The 12,740-nt window shown below is 40.4% G+C and overlaps 1 protein-coding gene across 2 annotated transcripts in view; it reads left to right on the forward strand.

Annotated features, from left to right (window-relative positions):
* Positions 1-12,740, forward strand: part of opcml (opioid binding protein/cell adhesion molecule-like) — a 252,494-nt gene that overhangs the window by 236,065 nt on the left and 3,689 nt on the right. For both annotated transcript variants that reach the window (XM_080780138.1, XM_080780137.1), the window contains 3 exons: positions 5,611-5,748; positions 6,004-6,124; positions 10,902-11,053. In XM_080780138.1, the coding sequence (XP_080636264.1) occupies positions 5,611-5,748; positions 6,004-6,124; positions 10,902-11,053 (411 nt within the window). The remainder of the gene's footprint in view (positions 1-5,610; positions 5,749-6,003; positions 6,125-10,901; positions 11,054-12,740) is intronic.

Consider the following 12,740-nt stretch of genomic DNA (forward strand, 5'->3'; position numbering starts at 1 on the left):
TGTGTGTGTGTGTGTGTGTGTGTGTGTGTGTGTGTGTGTGTGTGTGTGTGTGTGTGTGTGTGTGTGTGTGTGTGTGTGTGTGTGTGTGTGTGTGTGTGTGTGTGTGTGTGTGTGTGTGTGTGTGTGTGTGCGTGCGTGCGTGCGTGCGTGCGTGCGTGCGTGCGTGCGTGCGTGCGCGTGAGAAGTACACCACAACTTATATATGCCGAAACCTAGCCCAAATTTGGAGTCATACTACAGTACATCACAGATACTGTATCCCAAGATCCACACGGTTCATTTTTATTTTATAACCAACCAGATCCCTTCCAATCTACAGTATATACTTTGAGATAAGGATCATGTCAACATTTTTGACCAATGAGTTCCTACAAATGAAGAGGTTGCACACAGAATCACTTGCAATAATGCATTATATTATGCATTATATATATGCAATAATATATTCCATTTTCTTACTACAGTATGTGTAGAGCTCCTGTCTGTCATTTCTACATCTGGTGTCTCCAGAGAGATCGTCGGCGCTATGTTAAGATGGGGGGGGGGATGTACCATTGAGTAGGGGTCTGCCATGGGGTGGAAGCCGCAGTATGTAATTCAGTGAAGAGGTTATGAGTGGTGCCGGAGGACCTTTTCAGGCTACATTCACCTCACCTGGCTTCAGAGGGAGCTGTGAAAGGGACAGTTAAAGGTAGGACAGGAAGGTCATCACACAGGATAAAAGATGGCAGCAGGTGTTACCCAAGCTCTAGCCTGCCCTTCACCGTGCAGACTGATGCCTCAGGCAGGGGGACTAGTATTGCTTTGTTGCAATAGGTGAGGGAGAAGAGAAAAGGCCAGTGGCCTGCAACGGGAGAAAAGTGTCCCTGTGGGACACACAAGCTGTGTCAGCTGGGCAGGCAAAGTGTCTAGCCATCAAATGGTCCATAGGTTTGTGGCAATACAAGTTGTTTGTGAGTAAATTGGAGACTGGCCACAGGGCTCTGCAACAGTTCAACTGCAACAATTCTGGAATCAGCTGCTGGTTCCTTTCATGCTAGTCCTAGCGCCTCATCTCAGGTGTCTTTGGTTCAAGAACAGTCCAGTGAACAATTCAGCCTTGACTTCATGCCTTGCATCCCAGGTGGTGAGCATAGTACCTCTACTTGTAGTGCAATATCATGACCATGCACTGTATACTTTACTAGACATTCAGGCTAGAAGGATCGCACAAAAAAGGTCCAGGGGGCTTGTTTCCATTGTGGTCCTATAAATAGCATGTGATGTGAGGATATACTGCCACGGACAAGTGCCAAATGTTAAGTAGTTTGATCAGTAGATCTGTCAGCTATGGTTTGGTTCTTTACATTCACTAGCCTGGATGGCCTGTGTTGTGCTGTTTTGTATTTTGTACTTAGTCTGCTCTGTGTGTTTTTATTATGCCATAGTCATATTGTAAATGTATTTGTTCTCTGTTGTGAGGAAGACAGGCTTTGCAGCAAAAAGTGTTTGGTCCTTCTTTCCCAAACAAAGAACTACCTGTCTGGTACGTTTATTATATGACACACCCAAGTGGCCAATGGCCACTTGGGTGTGTCATATAATAAACGTAGACTATTTTTGCAACATCCTGATCAACCCATAATTTAATTTTGATCTGATGATGATTTTGACAGCTAAATAGCTGTCAAAATCAATCAATCAAGCAATTCAGTAAATACTGAATTGCTGTAACAATAAGTTATGTTATGGTTTCAGTGGCAGACATCATGTTATTGTCATTTAAATGATAGACAGGTCTAGACTAGACCTGGTCCAGTGCGTCAGCAAGTCTCTCACTGACACCCATCCTGCTACTGCTCTGTAGTTTTAGAATTCCCCGAAAATAAACAAAACTACGTAACTACTCACCGAAACAAAGCCTGCTAGACCTTGATAAAAGTATAAAAAACATGGGCTATAACCCATCGTTTTTTTTTTCGTTTTTTTCGTTTTTTTCAAATCCTCAAAAATGATGAAAAACGGCGTGCTATAGTATGCCGTACGATATGGGCTATAGCCCATGGTCCAAAATGATGAGAAACGAGGATAACTTTTTTTTTCAAAATTTCAAAAAACATGGGCTATAACCCATCGTTTTTTTTTTCTTCATTTTTTTCAAATCCTCAAAAATAATGAAAAACGGCGTGCTATAGTATGCCGTACGATATGGGCTATAGCCCATGGTCCAAAATGATGAGAAACGAGGATAAAAACAAAATCAAAAATTCAAAAAACATATAACCCATCGTTTTTTTCATTTTTTTCAAATCCTAAAAAATTATGAAAAACTGCGTGCTATAGTATGCTGTACGATATGGGCTATAGCCCATGGTCCAAAATGATGAGAAACGAGGATAACTTTTTTTTTTCAAAATTTCAAAAAACATATAACCCATCGTTTTTTTTCATTTTTTCATTTTCAGTGGGAAAATTGCTAGAGGGCAGTGGATGGGTGTCCGGCAGGGCGTCAGTGAGAGACTCGCTGATGCACTGGACCAGGGCTAGGTCTAGACTACCTGGCTGGTACCAATTACAGCATATTTTAGATTTCCAACGGTGTTACCTTGTCATGCATTATGTAAATAAGTTGCTGCTTGCCAAACAAAATTCCTCTCAGCGCTCAATGTTTTTTGTCCTGTATATTTTGTATCTTCTATGTTATGCTAAAGATGCTGCCATATTTGGCAAAATAACACACGTAGTTAGAATGTGTCTGACTGAGACTGATTACAAGTTAACTTCTGAAGAAAACACTGATGTTGTTAGGTTAGGGCAAAGGCCCTTCAGTGTACAAACATCCTCATAAAGGATGTTTATTCAGTATTTTAGTCGTCATTTTGTAGTGCTAGGTTACTTCCGGGTCCTAGAGGCACCAGCGCCCGTCCGCTTCTCATTATAAATAGCAAGGGCCCGGTTTTATTGAATCTGTTTTAACCTTTTCTTTTATTTCCTGGTTTGATGAAAAAACTGAAACAGGCTGGAAGGTATTGTCAGAATGTGCGGGCAAAACTTCACCTCTCAGAGTCAGAGTTACAAAAACAGCCCAGTCAATTCTTGCTGACGCTAATCACCCCCGTTCAGTGAGTTCAGGTTAGTCCCATCTGGTCGCAGAATATGATCTGCCAAGATGCAGGACCAAGTGATTTTAAAACTAATTTGTCCCTACTGTTAGTGGCCTTGTCAATGTAATTTTCTTTCTAATGGGTATTTTTTGTGTTTTGATTGTTGATGATGATTGTACATATTTACTGCTGCTGGCAGCGTAACAAATTGTCCCTTGGGGGATACTTAAGTTTACCTTGACCTTGATAAAGCGCTAATGCAATTGTGATGAGCTCATTGACAGAGAATCCGGACAAATCGCCGGTTAAAGATTTGTCAAGGAATAATTCATCAAAGGTTGAATATACATCATGATAACATGATATACCACTCCACTGACTCCAGCATGAGGGAAATGCTGAGGTGACCTAGAAACGTATAGGCTACCAACTCTTTCACCACAGCTCATCAGCTCCTAGATCTTTATGTTCCCCCAAAAAGCCTTAACGTTGTTTTGAAATCCACATTGTTTTTAAGGATAGCTTGTAGCCAGTATTAGCTCAAATCACATTCATTTAGAGAAATGTTATCTGAAAATAATCAGAAACATGGATTCTCCATGGATATAAACAGCTTTAAGGCACATATTCATTCATTCAGGAATCGGTAATGCCTGGAAACCAGACGATTCTGTCACAGGAAAAAATAAATCCCTGGGGAGATTGTTCTTGCAATCCTCCGTTTGAATTACATTTCGCTCACCCCAGAATCAGTGACCAATCTGAGCCCACTATTCAAAATGAGTTTGAATGAATTTCAACACCAAAGTTCTATAGTCTGGCCATGCCAGGTTAGTATTATATAGTCATCATCATGACATCATCATCATCATCATCATCATCATCATCATCATCATCATCATCATCATCATCATCACCATCACCATCACCATCACCATCATCACCTCAGTTTTTCTTCCTCCATTTGCTTTACATCTATTCATAGATGTATAGAGACACAATTCTCTGTTCTAGCAGTTCCCATGGTGTTCTCTGCGACAAGCTGATTATCCATAGCCTATACAACCTTTCCTGTGAATCCCCAGCCAGCAGCAGCAGAGGATTTGGGGAAAACATAATGATATTATGCTAATGTAGAGATATTGCTGGATTGACATTTCCACTGATTGGGATAAGTGCTGCTATCTATTTTCCCACCCACACAAGCGCTAGCTTATAGGGTTTAGCTGTCACCAGAACATGCTTTGAGCATTGCTAGAAGTGTCTGGGACAATTTGTGGTCTTACTCAAGCGGAGTAGTTTGATTGCAATGATTTCGTTTGCTTTGTATAATGAGCAGTTGTCTGCATTTTTTTTCCATTGTCTTGTTGAAAATGAGTAGTCAGCACAGTGTGTTTGTGTTCCACACAGTAACTTGTTGACAAACTTGAACATGCAGTAAGTCACAGACCTACAGTATGTATGAAATCTGCATCTTGGTATTTTCAACTACTATACTGTCTTAAACACTATATTCATTGCCTGATCACAAGTTCACAACAAATTGTGCTGTGAGCCAAATGTTTACCTATTTGTTCAGAATGTTTGCCAAGATCACATGCCCAGAATAGGCACTTCCGCCAATCATGATCGAGCGGGGGCGGGCCTTGGTGTGTGTTCTGTTGGCCTGTCACGTCCCCCCCCACTGTAGTGCGTGCATGTGCACATCTTACCGGGGTGGTGAAAACTTGTGCGTATTATTTTAAAATATTCCTAAAAGCAAATAATGGAGCTGGAAACTTCTCGTTTGGTCCACCCTTCCTGGGACATGTGCGAATGGTCCAGTAATAAATGCATCAACTGCCCATTGTGGGAGCACAATCCGATGCCAAGCTTATGTGAACACAAACATTGGCTGATGATTGGCTGATCACCCCATAGCAATGATTTGATTGGCTGAGCAAAGTACATATTGAGCCATAAAAGTGAGGACATAAAAGTGAAGATGCCAAAAGTGATTGGCTGGAATGACATTTGTGATGATTTGATTGGCTGAGCACGGAATGTGATTTATAATGAGCAGGGAAATCTCTTCTTGGCTGGTGGTGGTTTCATTGTGAACAGCATTTGAATGCCTGAACTGCGCAAATGTAAACGAGGACAGGCAACGTCTTTCATTGTCGATGGCAAATATGAGACGTGTGGGGACAAGATGACGTACATTTTCCCTTTACTGTCAATGGCATTTAATGTTTGTGTTGCGGAAATTTTGTGGGGACAAAAGCTATAGGAGGGGCTAGCGCTCCTCAAAAACAGGGATGTGGGCAGGAAAACAAAACTACTGTAACTTCTATGATGTCACTGAGCATCCTGAAGGTACCCAAGGACCCACCCACCTCAGACACCCACCTCAGACAGGCTCAATTACTAAGAAATAAGAAACACCATTGCCTGTTTTCACCTGTACGTATTTGTTTTCATCTAAGTCCTTCTGAAGCTTTTGTATGTGTTGAATTTGATTATTTCTATATCCTTGTATTTTCTACAGGCGTACATAGATTTGTCACAGAGGGGGAACATCTGGAGCTGGCAGCCATCACCAAAGAACAGTCGGGAACGTATGAATGTATTGCCTCCAGTGACATCTCCGCTACGGACACTAGGACAGTTCAAGTCACCGTCAACTGTAAGAACAAAAAACAAACAAACAAAAACAAACACACGTGTGGCCATTATTCTCCTACTTCTCATGTCATACTTGAGGGACTGTGGGCAGCGGTACCCTACACTTTTTACCTTGCAGTCACCATAATTTCTTCACCCAGTATGATTATGTCATAACATATAGAGTGTTGCTGTCCTGTACTATCATGCATATTTAGCAGATTATAGCATGCTACTGTAGAACGTATTCAATTCTGATGCGTTGTCCATTCTGCAGATCCTCCGTTCATTTCCAAGACAAGAGGTACGGGTACTCCGGTTGGACAAAAAGGAATTCTCCAATGCGAGGCATCTGCTGTACCGAAAGCAGATTTTGAGTGGTACAAAGAAGACCGGAGGCAAGTCCCTCTTTTCGGTTCAGTGATTATCTTAGGACTGGCCTTGTTTTGTCCCTGCATTTTTTTTTTAAATATATGTTTATTGGTAGTAGGCATCAACAATTTAGTACAGTTTGAACATACCATTTTTTTTCCCCTCACCCCATCCCTCCCCCCAGTTATCGTCATCATTAAAACAATATAAAGACATAACATCAATAATTGGGTACAGACATACAAAAACAAACATACATACAGACATATGATATAAACAGTAGGATACAAAAATAATAATTTAGGTACAGATAAAAAAAACAATATAAACTAGAAAGAGGCAATTCTGGGAAATTGCAAAGTGTGATTGCCTACATCGCAGCCGTCGAAAATGGAATCGCTTTTGGCTCCGCGTTGATTAAGCCACCCTCGACACACGGTTCAGATTTGGGACGGATCGGACATTCCGTGCGTGAGTTGTGGGGTTTTGCGTGAAATAGGCCCCTCCCACTAACTTCGGAAGACGATTACGGCCGAACGATACGGAAGATCTAAATCCGTTGACTGTGCCGTTTTAACCGGATAGGTCCGGAGATCATGTGTACCGATTTTTGTGAGTTTTGGACAAAATCTGTAGGAGGAGGAGCAAAAAGTGTGTTTTGAACAAAATTCAAAATGCCGGGAAATCTATCTAGACGCAAATGGGCGTGGCCTATATGGGGAGATGCGGCATGACCCAAGGAATCCAGGGAAAAAATATGTTTGATTTTACGACCTACGGTTCAAGAGTTATACCCAAAAACGTAAAGTTGGCTGTTATAGCGCCACCATGAGGCCGACCGATATACTTCTAAGGTAATTAATTTGAGTAATTATGATGAATCTCTCCTCCAAGTCTTGTAAGTATAGCCCTTACGGTCTCAGAGGAAAAAATACTTGAAAGTGAGTTTTTGCATTTTCCCATTCATGTCTATGTGGAAATTTAATGCACTAATTAATTCATATCAATTAAACTATCCGACAAATGTCTTAGCAGTTGATACGCACACGATTCCCGATGTAGCCCGTCGTTTTGACATATGGCTCGAGTGCGTGCCACAAAAACTGTGGGAGGAGTAGCACGCCAAAATAAAGTTTATCTAGTATAAAGAAAATAAAGGAGAAAGAAAAGTGCAGTAAAACAATAGTCTGATTGCCCTCAGGGCAATCACACTAATAACAAAAAATAAAATAAAATAAAACAAAATAAATACAAGTATGAGTTGGGTTATTCAAATTCAAAAGATAGTCACAAGTTGTTGGAAAAGATTGTGTTCGGAACGTTGTCATACATCACCCTCTATACACAGTTCTATCATTATGAGAAAGCAAAAAAACACATAGTATTGATTCAATTAGTCTGTCGGAAGTACTCTCAGATTCTCAAAGTAGGTGATAAATGGTTGCCAGTTAGAAAAGAACCTTTCTGTTGAACCTCTAATTGTAAACTTTATTTTTTCCAATTTTAAAAATCCCATAATATCCTTAAGCCACATAGCTATAGAAGGGGAAGTTGGGGATTTCCATCCTAACAATATTCTACGTCTTGCTATCAGTGTGGCAAATGCTACCATATCAGACTGTTTCTGGGTTAGAAGTTCAAAATCTGGTGGTACCCCAAAAATAGCGATATGGCTCCAAACGAGCCTCAAATATATCAGATAAAATCTCAAATATTTTAGTCCAATAATGTACCAGCTTGGGGCAAGACCAGAACATGTGTGTGTGATTAGCTGGTGAGAGAGCACATCTATCACATTTATCATCAATTCCAGGATATATTGCAGCAAGTTTAGATTTGCAGTAATGAAGTTCCCTGCATTTTAAACACTGCACCACTTAACCGCTTGACTTCAAAATGATTTCTAAAATTGCGATCTACAAGCTCACATGCTCAATTAAGTATTGTTTTCTCTTCTTTTTTATCACCTATAATCTGATGTGTAAAATTGGGACACCAACTAGTTAAAAAAGCATGCCGTAGAATCCTGAGTGTTCATATAATGTACGGGTCCATTTGGATATATTTGTTCACTTGCAGTTTTACACATGTATAAATGAACACTGAGGATTTAACTGTGCAGGTATAGGGCATTGATTTACTATATTTAAAAGGACCCACATTAGCAATACTACTGTAGGTGATGGCTTTTCCCCATACTGTTTAGCATAAGATTATCTCCGTGATTCTCAGCTCTCCCTTTGGCAACGACCTAATCTAATCACATCATTGGCTTACGATTCCTCATAGTCACACCCTTCACAAAACAGCCACGGCCACCAAAGGCAGATTATATTTATGTTTATGTAATGTGTTTATGTGAATGGGTTACCCTGCTCGGTAGAGGATATTACAGAACATAATGTACAGCAGAAGCCTGTGTTTATTTGACTACGAGGCCTCTAGTTTGAAAGTGGCATTTATAGTGTTAGCAGCAAAATGTATGGCTTTGCGAGTTTGACATGCTAGCAGATTACAGCTTTTTGAGTGGTGCAACCACTCCTACAACCAGCAATGTCCGTGTACACCTATGTACCCATGTGTGTGGTATGTACCCATGTGTGTGGCCATGAGCACGAGTATATGACTATAGGGTACCAGTAGGGGGCGCCAGAAACAGAGAGAGATAGTGCTGCAATGTTGCCTGCTAATGAGAGAGAGAGAGAGAGAGAGAGAGAGGTGGAGGGGTGTGATTATTTTTTAAACTAAAAGGGTGGGTCATATGAGAAGGGACTATTTTAAAATGTTTTTCAAACTTGGCAAATAAGTTTAGGGATAAGGGGAAAGGAGTGTCCGCCACCCGCCTACCCGGAAATGTAGTCTCTGGGTTGTTTGACTCATTTCTAACGCTTATTTTGTTACTCTTTGGGTATATTTGTACATTTCCACCTTCAGTCGATGCTTCATATCCATAGGAGTGAAAAGGCCGGGATGATCGGTTTATTTTTCAAACGCAGTTCTTATTTGAAGAGATCTCAAATCTAAAATGGGGATTTCAATGCAAATAAAAAATACATGAACCTGGGGACTGACGCCCTCTTCCGACAGTGACGTCAGGACTTTGGTGCTCTATGCTTTAGCTATAGAGCAAGAGGAATCTAATTTAGGGAGTTTTGCTACACTACCTTCTCCTCCTGTTAATTTATCTCTGGTTGTTTCTTACTGCCTCTCCCAGATGTGCTCTGCTTCTTGACGTATAGACGTTCAGTTAACCAGTGGTTCTCAAAGTGGGGTCCGTAGGACCAGTTTAACCCATCGGCTATTTGAAAGTATAGTATAGCTATTAGCTATATAGCTATTTGAAAGTATAGTATAGCTTGGTTATATTTTACGAACCAAAAAAAAAGCTTGAAAGAAGGCCTGGGCCGCGGGTTCGACTCCCAATCCCGACGGCCTTTACTGCATGTCACCCCCCCCCCATCTCTCTCCCCATTTCCTGTCAGCCTACTGTCTGTCCCTCCATACAAAATATAAAATAAAGGCGAAAGCCACAAAAACAAAAAAAACATTAAAAAAAAGAAATATTGAAAGAAATTCAATATGTTTGAAACAATACGCATTTTCTACATCTTTTCAAATGGGGGCCCACAGCTAAATACATGTTATATTTTCGGTCCTTGAAATGAAAAAGTTTGAGAACCTGATCCTGATCTAAACTCGTCATTGCATATCAGTACACATTATCACAATATACCAATTATTATATACCCGTTATTTGTTATAGTTTATTCGTAGTTTATTTTATATAGATTATATAGAATCAGCATGCATTTTGTTATAGATTGCAACCGACTAGTTTACCTAAACAAAAACTTTTCAAGGGCATACAGTACAGAAAATATTTATTTTAACATGAGTTGAACACCGGCTATCTGAATCACTCACGAGAGCCCATTCTCCACCTCAACACATTGTTGGAGGGCCCCGTTCTCCCCACGGGCCCTATCCCCCCCCACGGGCCCCAGCACAAATGCACTGCCTGTACCGTCTATATTTACACCCCTGCAGTCCCCGCTGACAACACTGTCACAATAAATGTGTACCACTTGCAAACATGGAACAAGGAAATAAAGGCACAGGAAGAGAAAAGCCTGATTTATATTTAGCTGCATGCCGGTGTCGCTCACCGGAAATAGCCGATGGTCAAACTCAGCCATACGAGCTCACAACACGTCACACCGCGAGCCGCTGTGAGCTTTTAGATGAGATTATTGATGTGCAGCCACGTATAATATCAGGCGTAACTGTGTAACAAGCAAAAACATGCCATATGAGCTTTGGAGAACCCTGATGACATTGTCAGGTTGTTTCAGCTCGGGTACTTTCTTTCTGTCAATCTACTTATTGTGACGCTGATATTCCACACATCATAAGGTCTTTGCACAGTGTAATTACCAATATAACGAAAGGTATTTCTGCAGCTGCCTGTAAAATAGGCAAAAGTTGCAAAACGACATGATGCAATGCAATGCATAAAACAAACAGATAATGTGGTGTATACTGTACTAATACATTGTAAGACAGCTTTTCAGTACAAAAAAGAGGTAGGCTACGTGTTGGTGTAGACATTATTGTCCTAGTTTATGTAGTATGTAGACATACAGTCATATACAGTACATAAATAAATACATACTGTAAATCCAATAATTTGACAATGAGGACAAATAGAGGCAGCAGATTTGTTTTGCAAATTGTTTTGCATTGTATGTCTAAACCTTCAACATTGTATGTATAAACCTTCAACATGCCAATTTTCTTTCACAGGCTTTTCAATGGACTGAATGGAGTGAAAATAGAGAACGAGGGTAAACAATCCATGCTCGTCTTTTTCAATGTCTCGGAAGAAGACTATGGAAACTATACGTGTGTGGCCATGAATGCCATGGGAAACACCAATGCCAGCATAATCCTTTATGGTAAGCAGTTTAATTTTTAATATAGAACAGAATTAGCATAACAGTACATGGCACTCCATGTTCTGCATTCTAATGAAGTGCAACATGCATTTACTGTACACGCCAAGATAATATGTGACTACATTTGAGTGAGGGACTGCCATTGGATTTATTTGAATTTTCGTTTTTCCATGTCATATATGAAAGCAGGGAATCATATAGCTTCAAATTGACATATTGGTTGTTCATTTATTTCATATTTACATGTCGATTTCAGCTCTTACACTTATTTCAGACATGCTCTAGTATGTATGTGAAGAGTCTGCCTGTGGTATTAACTCATAATAAAAATAAAAATAAACGTTTTTCTCGTCTGGTGAAAAGCTGGAGTTTGCGCGATGGCAGGCTATCAGTCAAATCTGGTCACATATGAGTTGTCATCTTAACCACATGAACACCAGCTTCCCTATTATGGGACGAACATTCAAGTAATTTAGATCAACTGTACTAGCTTATAGATTGGCTATTCTTGGCCAAGACATTTGGTGTAGAGGGGAAAAAGGCCCGACCTTATGCAGCCCTGGGAGACCGTGCTCAATGCAGTACATGTTGGATGAAATGATTACTTTTCAGGACATGGAAGAAAATAACCTTCATTCCAATGGATCAAATGTTACTATTTAGTCACACCAAGCTCTTCTTAATACTTTCCATTGGTTCAATAATTATAAAAACACAGAGACACATTTAACCACTTTTTTAAGCTTGTAAAGCTTGTAAATACTCGATTTACAAGCTACGATGAAGTACTGTAGGGCATCAATTTACAAATAAAATATGGATTTGCCCTATGGCAACACTATAAGGTTTAAGTGGTTAAGAGAGAGCTATATTGTCTTTCTGTACTTCAATTCATCAATGAACAACAAGGAACAACAATGGATCTCAAACAAGTGCATTATAATAATGTTGATTGCTGTAAAATAGCTTTCATAAACACGCTTGACACGCTTGTGCTGAAGGTCACAGAAAAGAAAGCAGGTCGCTCTACAAAAGGCATCAATTGGTGGCTAGTTCAGCACCACCGCCTATGGACAGCAATAGTTCAGCACCACCGCCTATGGACAGCAACAGGCACAATTCATGCACCATGTGCCCCGGCAGCACCGTGCCGTTTATACATGCAAAATAATACCCAAGAGAGCAAAGCAGCATGGAGAGCCGGCGCCTGACTGTCTGAAGCCTGGTTTTTGCTCACCGCACACCGAAAATAGCAGACCTACAAGCCCACAATGGGTCGCGGATGGAACAATACAGATTCAGTGATAGATGCAAAGAGATAGACAGAATGCAATGCAATGACAAGCTACATTGTGGATGACAAATTAGTTGTCATTGTGTATAATACTCGTATTGGGCAACATAGCTGTTAACAAAAGTTCAAAACATTGAAAGACAAGTTAGATGCGGAAGTCTACAACATTATGAAGCCTATTTTAAGATAAAACACGGCGGCACAGCGGTCATGACAGACGCAACTGCACATACCGGTAACGTGAAAAAACTCAGATCGATTCCAGATTGTAATGAAATAACATTATTCAATCATTTTGCCATGTTTTATCACATATTAAAGTTTTTGGTTGGCACGTGATAAAACGAACACACTAAAGACAGCCCTTCACTGAGCAATGGCGTCTATAGGACT

Source organism: Protomyctophum bolini (genome assembly GCF_963924005.1).
Source record: "Protomyctophum bolini genome assembly, chromosome: 13".
Taxonomy (NCBI): domain Eukaryota; kingdom Metazoa; phylum Chordata; class Actinopteri; order Myctophiformes; family Myctophidae; genus Protomyctophum; species Protomyctophum bolini.